The following is a 9,978-nucleotide window of genomic DNA, read 5'->3' on the forward strand; positions in this document are numbered from 1 at the left end:
TGTATTTAGTCATGAAAATAAATTGAAAATAATTAGTGAATATTTTAGATACAGCGAATAGGCAAATATTCCGCAAATAATTTGGAGTGAATCTCCGTGAATCTGCAAATGCTGCACTGCAAATAGGCAGGGGTCGACTGTAGACGTAATTTTAATGATGTAGATTGGTTTTATTTAAAATCCATACTGCAATAAGGTCAAAACTGTGAAGCACTTCAAAATGTGTTTTAAAAACAGCTGTACAAATAAAGTTATTATTACTATTAACAGGAAAACAATGTAAACTATCACACAGAGGATTTTATGTTCTCACAAAACTGGTGAATTTTAATTACCGTGTTATAAAAAATGACAACGCTTCACTGGTAGGAGGTTTTGAAACCACCACCTTTCTCAACGGTTACTCTCATTTGCTTGTGAACAAAGCAGGTGTGGCACCGACGTCACACACTGACTTGAAAACCACATTAACTGTGGTTTATCTACACTTTGTCTCAAAACACATACGGCCAAAGCAGCTGCCCTGCCATGCCTAGTTTTTCCTGCTCCACATCATTTGCCCGTGGTTTCTCCAAATCCGCCAAATCAATCTTTGTTTAGTGACAATATGTATATCTTGGCCATGAAGGCTGACTTTGTTAGTTTCCCAGGCAAGCTACAGACATACTTTTGCACTGTAGCTGCTGACTAATGCATCTGACAGCAAAATGTTTTGAATGTGACAATTCTTTAAAGAAGATAAATATTCTGTAGTAGTTTGAAGACAAACTTCTCAGAACGGCAAGAATACAATTTCACTTGCAACATCATGGTAAGAAATATTATTGTCTTTATGTTACTAATAAGTAAAAACTGCCTTTGGTTTGGCCTCTGCGTTCTGTTCGTCTCAATCAGCTTCTTTGCTGGGTTACATACTGTTAGTAGCCGGCTGCTATGTTTTAGAGGTCCCAATTTATGCCAGTGACATGAATGTTTACTTAATTTTGACTAATATCCTTAGAGGGTTTGAAAATGGGTACATAGATAAGAACTGATATTCAGATATTTTTATCAGTTTTGGGTGCATATACAATCATAAAGCATGCTCATCACTCAAAAATAGGAAAAGAAAAGGCTTTAGCAGAAGAGTGTTAACAAGCGTAAAATGACTTTTATGCAGTAAACGGTTGTTTGATGAATGCGGAAAAAAACAACATAAAATATGGTTGCTGAATCTTATGGTATTTCAAATTTCTTGAATAGTCAAGTTTTTTATAAGACTGAAAACATTTATACAGATAATGTTGTGATATCCTGAAAACCCCTAAGTATATTTCTGTATTTTCCTGATACTATCAGTAATATGTTTACAAAATGTTACCAGTTAACGAAGGTAATTTTGCAGTTTTCCTGCAACTTAAGAATATCATTGATATAATGTCATATTACAGTGCAGCACTTAACCCAAGTAATCTAAAACATGAATATATAGTTGTAACAGCTCTTATATATATAAAAAACACTGAGTCAATGACCCAGGTACCCTAACATGAGTCAGCAAAGTAAAAGTAATCTTTGTCCCTTGAGCTCTTGCACTCTCTCCTTCCTCTGTTGCCTGGGTTTCATCTATCTCTGTCTCTGTGTGTTTCTGTGTTTCCCATGCTTCCTGTTTTACTAAGTTAGTCTCCTGTCCTTTGTGCGTCATGTTCAGATTTACTTCTCCCTGTCTTGTTATTTGGATCACACTCAGTTGTGTTCCCTCCTGTGGTTTGTTCCCTCGTTTACCCATGCCCTGGTTCAGTTTGAATGGTTTTTGAATTAATTGTGATGATTTTCTTAAAACAATAAAGGCAGTGTTACATTAAAAGTGAAAAACATTATTTTCTGTTTTGTCTTAATTAAAAATATTTATTTCATATCTTGAAATGTCTTTTTCTACTGTTGGGGATATGTATCAGATTTTTGAAACAGACGAAGAAAAAGAAGAGATGTAATCATTAAAAAACACTTAAAATGCCTCTAAGAATCTTTACAGGCATTCCTCACCACTTGCACACCACTGAACCTGACAACCTGTTTTGATGCAATTTTAATGTTTTTAGTGCTGCCTGCTGAAAGTAAGACCTTCTAAGCTTCTATTCATCTTCATATCTCTGCTTGTGAATGGTAAGTACAGCTGCTAAAATGTATAAAATGAATTAACTTGATTTGTCTTAAAAATGTATACACATCTTTTATGTGATTAATTCCTTGATTTACATTTTTAATCAATTTTTGAGTGTTGATTTTCTTACAGTTTTCATTCAAGTCAGTTATCCAAAATACTAAAAAATATGCAAATGACTGTATGCATGGTAATGTTTCAGCATTAGAACTTTTTATTTTGTCTGTTAATCCAGGGTCAGGGACGTGACTTGTTTATTTTGTTAGCATAACTCACAATGACAGTTTAGCCAAAACATGTCCAAATCACACATTTAGTCAGAAATGTGCGTTCGTGTCCACATTTGAAAGATTTTCTATGGCTGGATTAAAAACAAAATATTCAAAATCTTCGGAAATCTGAACACTGAATAAAATCACGTTTAGATTTAGACACATTTAGACTGGTCATGCCTCGTTTGTATTTTTAAAAATGAGGCATGATATATAGATATTAAGAAAACTTGCAATAAATTAAGTGGGACTTTTACTGTAATGTTAATCAATGTTTACTCTGTACTCTGTTTTCACCTAAATGTAGGGTTGAAAAACATTTTGACGAAAAAATTGAAAATTGCACAAAACATTACCAGTCGTAATTGTTCATCCAAACCGAACCACTGTATACATTGAGGTTCAGGGTTATGGTTCTTCATTTCACACAAATGTTTATGTGGGTTTCTGATACTTTGCTAGGGCCATTTATTCATTTGGGGGAAAAAAAACATATCTGCTCCTAGATAGTGAAGCAAATGTCAAGTCATCTATATAAATCATAAGGGCACATTTCTTCTATCCTTTGTAGCTCAGTACAGCTCCACCTTGCTGAACTGCTCTAACCCTGATTCACCTTCAATGCTGGAGGCCCTTAAGCCAGTCTTCAACCTGAACACCATTCGACCTGTGGTGAACATAACAACCGTCACTAACGTTGGCATTTCTATAACTGTGTTTGGCATTTTGGGAGTGGTAAATAACACCTTTATTAACTTAAAATCAATTCAGTAATGGTCGCATGTGCTTTTCTGCATACTGTACAAGATAAAGAGCATAAAATGGTCAAAAGAAATTTCTCATGAGAGGCTTTTTTAAAAATGTTGTCTCCCTCTCATTCCACATATTTTTAATTTGAGTTTTAAATCAAAATGAATAAGTATAATACATCTGAACATCAATAATTAAGACAAATGAATGATTCAGTTCAGTATGTGCTCTACAGACATTAAGGTTCAGTAAAACTATCCAGTTATGGATAAAAATCTTCTTTTTCAGAATGAGAAAGCTCAACTCCTCAGAACATTTCTCTGGCAAGATTTTGTAAGTAGTTTCTTCATAGTAAGTTTTCAAGCAATAATGCTGATTTCTATCCATGAAAATGTTTTTAGGGATCACAGTGTAAGTTTTGTCCCAAAATAGCAGTAGAAGGTCAAATCCACTAGTGACTTTCAGTTTAGTACAGTTTTATTTATATAGCCCCAAATCACAACAATAGTTGCCTCAAGTTTCTTTACATTGTAAGGTAAAGACCGTAAAATAATACAGAGAGAAAGTTAAAAAGAAGAAGGATGGTGTCAAACTCTGGGGTTTCTTTGTTGCAGAAATGGCAAAATGAATTTACCAAATGGGACCCAGAAGAGTGCGGAACTAGTCGGATGTCTGTTCCAAGAACAAATCTCTGGCTACCAGATATAATAATCAATGAATTGTAAGTCCTATCTTCAACAATTCACAGATTACAATCAGTTTCTTTTTTATGTATTTTTATGATCTTGAGAACTAGCCCTGAAGCATCATTAGCCAATAAAGAGCTAACTCTGCTAAGTAGGAAAGAAAACATGGAGAAAGTGCATACAAGTGAAACTACAAAGGTACAGTTTATGTGTAGAATTTTGTCAGAAAACATGGGGCTTGTGACTCCAGTTGGTTTCATTGTACAAAAAAAAAAAAAAATCATAATGGCATGCACAGGACAATAGAGCGGCTTGGTAACACTGCTATCCGCTATATAAAGGTATAATCCTTATCATCTGCCTCCTATAATATTTAGCAGACAGAAAGAAGCGGATAATTTAACAATAATAAGTCACTTATTATTAGGCTGCACGTTTCTCAAGTCTTTGATCTATTATCATCTGCAGATACCTGGTTATCACTTCTGGTGAAAATCAATATAGGCTACAGTCCAGTTTAAGCTATTTCTCCATACATTTTCCATTTCTTCCATGTAGATATCTGACTTCAATTAATGTCTTTTATCTTCCTGCAGCATGGATGAAAACACAGCTCCAAAGGTGCCATATGCCTACCTGCTTTCTGATGGTACTGTAAGTGATTCACAGCCTATCAAAGCCATCACCTCCTGCAGGCTTGATATCTACTTGTTTCCATTTGACATTCAGAACTGCACTTTATCATTCAACTCATACACACTCAAGAGTAAGTATAACCACGAGGATGTATCACGAGCAATCCTGGTGAATTGAGTGGATTAGTCTTTAAAGCTGTTGTTTTATTTATATGTATATGGTTTTATCTGACTTTGACTATTTTCCATGCAGGTAATGCTCTGCAGCTTTACCTGACAGAGACTCCAGAGAGGATGTTTGAATACTCTAAATCTAAGATGGCAACTACGGGTGAATTTGAATTAATTGGAATTGCAGCAAAGAAATACACACTACCATCTACAGCATCGGGCTCTTACGATGAAATTCGCTTCTATGTAAGAAACTGCATTGCACTGTAAAAATGTAATGTTATTGTATGATTTACTTATTCATACTATAAGAAAACAGAAGACAAGTTCTTTCAGGAAGTAATCAGAAACAAGAGTTTTCTCTTCATTACCATTTGACTCTATTGTTTGTATATTTGATAGGAACCTAGGATATATTGCTTCATGTATATAAAGAATTTGGGTGTATAGTTGCAGTTTCCCATATGGAAAAGATATATATAAATCTTATAAAGTTTGTATCTGTCTTGTGTGAAACTTGTATGAAAAGCATACAAGAGTGAAAACAGATATAAGATCCCTTGAAAAATTATATAAATGAAACTTGTATGTTTTGGATACTTACTAAAACAATATATGAAAGTAATGAGAAAGTGGCCACTTTCATGAGTAAATCATATAAGCCTTACATGATTCACTATATGAAGCAAGCCAAATCTGATGCAAGTCTTTTATAAGTTTTTTCTATTTATTTTCCATATGGGTTAATTGCAGTTCAATTGTTTAGTTACTAATAAAAAGAAACTTCATTACCTGCTGCCACAAGTATTCTGATCATAACTAGTTCTCTACCACAGTAAACAGATTGAAAGGCTTTGTTTTACACAGTTAAGATGGGGAAACCATTTCACAATTAAGTTATATCTGCAAATTTATGGGCCTTGTCATTTAACTATTGTATATGTATGAGGTACTGTATAATCAAAGCACAAAGAGCTATGTGAGATTAGTTAAATTCTCACTTTGCTGCAGATCTCATTGCGGCGCCAGGCCATGCTGTATGTAGCGAACCTCCTGCTCCCCAGCTGCTTCCTCATCACTGTGGACCTCTTCAGCTTCATCTTACCTCCCAATGATGCTGACCGGTCTTCATTCAAGATGACACTGATCCTGGGCTACACCGTCTTCCTACTCATGATGAATGACCTGCTGCCTGCCACTGGAAATGCCATACCTCTCATAAGTAAGTTTACATTGTCTTGATTGGTATACACTTATTCCCAATGTGACTTTTTGGCCCAAATACAAAAGGGTATACAAATACAAGTGGATGGATGACTTGTTTGGAACGTTTGTGAGGATAAAGTCTTTTCTCTCCAAACAATAAATCATCCAGCCATTTTCTTTAACTTATCTAAAGTCAGGTCAAATGGACAGCAGCCTAAGCAAGGAAACCCCGAACTTCCTCTCACCAGCTGCCTTCTGCTTATTAGTGATGTGCGGATCGATCCTGAAATATCGATTCCTCCGATACCAATCATCAATCTAGAATCGATTCTCACATTAAAATATAGATATTTTAGTAATTTAGGGTAAATTTGTAGTTTATCATTAACAGGAACACAGTGGAAAGAAACTATATCATTCTGATTGTCTACATTCAAAGGAACTATTTCCTCTTCCGCCTTTCATAGTCATGTGCGAAATACGGCTGTATAAATGTCTCGCAGCCCCTGGCGTGCGCACTCACAACAATGGCTGAGCGTAATTGTGCGGACGTATTTTACCTCCACAAACAGCTGAGACGTGGTTTGCGATACATGTGGCAAAAAAGTGAGGTGTTGTGGCCATACTTGCCAACCTTGAGACCTCAGAATTAGGGAGACGTTCAAAAGGGCTGTTTTGGGGTGATAAATACATTTTACAGTGTTTATTTATCGGATAAAATATGTTATATGTCACCGTTATTATTGGCTGGCCCGGAAACAGCGGGGGTGTCCAAATTCAGAGGCTGCTTCCACCTGAGGACCCAGCCTTCGTGGTCTAAAGAAAGCCGGGTAGTACGTCACGAGCTCCCTCGGTGGAGTGAAACTCTGCCGTCTGCTCCTTGCTATCTAAAATATAACAGGGCGCTGACTTAAACTCTCGACCGTCTCACACTTTGTGTAATTAGTTTTCTGTTTAACGTTTATTCAGCTGTGTGAAAACCCCGGAGGAACCCTCCCGAGGGATTAATAAAGTTAAATTTAATTGAATCTAATCTAATAACTTTAATCTCAGCCAAACCGATTTACTCACGAACAAATAAAACACTGAAAAAGCCAAACAATAACATTTTTAAGTTATCAAAGTGACTTATATATCATGTTTAACCCGAGTAGTGAAAGACCGCGGGGGTTTGAAGACGATGTGTCGGTTGGCTCAGATATTTGAAGTTTACACAGCTACATTCTCACCTGAAAATATGTTAAAAGTTTTTTTGCGACCCAGAAAGAGAAATAAGAGTAATATTAAAACTAAGTAGCTGCCGCCATTGTTGGAAACTGGAATTGGCTGGGCCGCGCTATGAATTCTGCGATATGGTTTTCACTTTTGTTGCCCGGGTGGAAAATCAGGAGAAATTCGGGATGGTTGGCATGTATGGTTGTGGCAACATCACTAACCTTGTCAAACACCTCAGAGTAAATCATATCACAGAATATGACGAGCGTATGTTGAGGCGAACTGAAGAGTGGGACAGGGACAGGTGCTGCTAGGGCGAGACAGACGTCTCTCACGGAGTCCTTTAGTGCTGCAGGCAGGCAAGGTGTTCAAATAGCGCACAACTTCAGTTTTTTATTTCTATATGATGAACCCTGCATTATTAAGTGATAAGAACAAGTAATCTGATGTCCTGTAATCATTATGACGCTATAATTTGAGATACAATAAATAAAACAAGTTTTTGTACAAAGTATCGGTATCGGATCAGTATCATCGATACCACCCTGAATATTACTTGGTATCGGATCGGAAAGGAAATCAGTGGTATCGCACATCACTACTGCTTATCCATGGAAAGATTGAGGTATTCCCAGGCCAGTCACGAGATTAAATCACTCCAGTGTGTCCTGGGTATCCCGGGGGCTTTCTCCTGGTAGGAGATGCCAAGCTGGAACAGTTTACCCAGGAGGCAACTGCCTCAACTAGCAACTTTTCAATATGGAGGAGTAGCGGCTCTATTTTGAGCCCCTACCAACTGACTAAGTGAGAGCCCATCCACCCACTGAGAGCTAATTTCTGCCATTTGTATTCACAATCATTTGCTTTTAAAATATTTCACAATAATAGTGGTAACAAGATCAGGCCTAGATTAAAAACCTTGTTGACGTTTCTCAACAACAATGCTCCATCTGTTGGCAAGTGGTTGCATAACATTTTGGACACAACAATTTACCGACATTAGGCATCAATTAAAATGTTAATAATGAGATTAAACAACAAGTACGTCTGGTATTAATTAGTGACAATACTGAAAATGAATTGTCTAATCAAATAGTTGCACACATCCCTACAGTTAAACATTATTAGTTATGCAACACTCTTTACAGTGAACTGAAGGAATGTATCTCTCTCTGTCTTCCTCCATCTCCATGTCCTCGTTTTAGTTTTAAATGTTTTTGTCTGGATTTAACTTGTATTTGTCTGTAAAATATTGACATTAATTATTTCTCTACTATTATTATTATTGTTATTAGATGTTTTCCTTTCTATGTGCCTGGCTATGATGGTGGCTAGTCTACTGGAAACTATCGTCATTACAAACTTCCTCTGCGGTTCCTCTAACTATTCTCGAGCTCCTCGCTGGATCAGAGTGCTTTTTCTTAAAATCCTGGGTCGACTAGTGTGCCTTCCTCCAAAGCCCAGAGATCGAAACGACACAGTGATCCAAAATCCGGTCACAAAAGGTAGGATAGAATGTCGGGATGAGCAAGTTCTTAAAAAATGCCAAAGCTGACATAATTTTCTCTGTTGTTTTCTCTGCAATACAAAATGCCAGTCTCCTCTCCAGTGACAGAGGAATCCAAGACTCTGGAGCAGAAGGGGCCACTGGGTGAGGACAAAACCCTGCAAGAGCTGAGGAGCCTGGGCAGAGTCCTCCAGGCCATCTGCCTTCAGGTGGAGCAGCATCTGAGCAAAAGCCTGAGCACAGAGGAATGGATCCAGATAGGTTTAATCATAGACCGCCTGCTATTCATCCTTTACATCATCTTCATAACAGTCAGCTTCATTACCATCATCATTATCTGGGTGGTTTCATACAATGCAGCCTAACTTAACTTTTTAGCTTGTCTGTTCTTTAAACTTTTTGCATTAACTTTTAGTTTTCAAATAATATTTAACATCACACCCACAATGAGACAGCAAAACTGAACATAACACAGATGGGACAAGAGACTTTCAAAATAAATTAGGAAGTAACAAAAACTGAGACCAGGACTAAGACAAATGAACTTGGAGACTTGGGAGGCAGAAAGGTAGACAAACATGGAATCAAAACTGACTTCCAAAAGAAACGCTGCGGACCAGACACAGACAAGACTGGAAAGAGAACTAACATAATTTCATAAAGAACTAATTATTGGAAACACAGGAAATAACACCAGAAACAAAACACCATAAAAATAACACCATCTCTCAAAATCAAAAGTAACAAAAGGTCCAAAATGAAAAGCTGAAAATACTGGGTCAAAGATCCAAGTCCATGACATATGTCAGTTACAAAGGGTAGAAAGACCGAAGCTGGCATACATTAAGCTGCTAATATATACGGCGTGACTTACAAACAGCTAAATATCGTTTGACAAAAATTAATATTTTATGTGTTAAGTATCAATTACTTGTTGCCTTTACCTTTATTCTATTACTTACTGTTAAGAATTTCTGATCTTGTGTAAGTAGTATGATCTTTTGTTTTGTATCTGTGTGAAAATATTAAAGGTCTTTCTCACATTTTCTTTGCTGTTTGTTATTTTGTGTTTAATTCAAAAGTTTGTGGTAAATTGCTGTCTTGGTTAATCTTAGAATTAAAAAGACCTTGACTTTAAAAGTATAGCATTACTAGTATGTCATTATATTATTATGACATAATAATAAAAAAGCTGTCAGTATTGGTCAGTTAGTTGTAAGTTTTGCAGTTTACAATTCATTTTAACAAGCAACTGAGATGAAAAAGTGCAATACTTGCTCAGATTGTTGTTGTTTTCTTTTGTTTGGTTGAGTTATGGAAGTGTATGGAAGCCTGTCTTCTCATCTCTGTTTAAAATACATGAATGGATGGTGTAATTGATTAAACAGCATTT

General features: G+C 36.4%; 1 protein-coding gene across 1 annotated transcript; it reads left to right on the forward strand.

Annotated features, from left to right (window-relative positions):
- The first annotated feature begins 696 nt into the window (after window positions 1–696).
- On the forward strand, window positions 697–9,469 carry LOC146372563 (5-hydroxytryptamine receptor 3C-like). Its single transcript, XM_084952419.1, has 10 exons — window positions 697–811; window positions 2,082–2,145; window positions 2,987–3,150; window positions 3,454–3,498; window positions 3,780–3,886; window positions 4,448–4,617; window positions 4,740–4,903; window positions 5,669–5,879; window positions 8,374–8,583; window positions 8,676–9,469. The coding sequence occupies exons 1-10, from the start codon at window positions 809–811 to the stop codon at window positions 8,948–8,950; spliced, it is 1,413 nt and encodes a 470-aa protein (XP_084808545.1). The 5' UTR covers window positions 697–808; the 3' UTR covers window positions 8,951–9,469.
- The last annotated feature ends 509 nt before the right edge of the window (window positions 9,470–9,978 follow it).

The sequence above is a fragment of the Perissodus microlepis genome, chromosome 15, assembly GCF_051167445.1.
Source record: "Perissodus microlepis isolate ML-2025 ecotype Zambia chromosome 15, ASM5116744v1, whole genome shotgun sequence".
NCBI classification, from domain to species: domain Eukaryota; kingdom Metazoa; phylum Chordata; class Actinopteri; order Cichliformes; family Cichlidae; genus Perissodus; species Perissodus microlepis.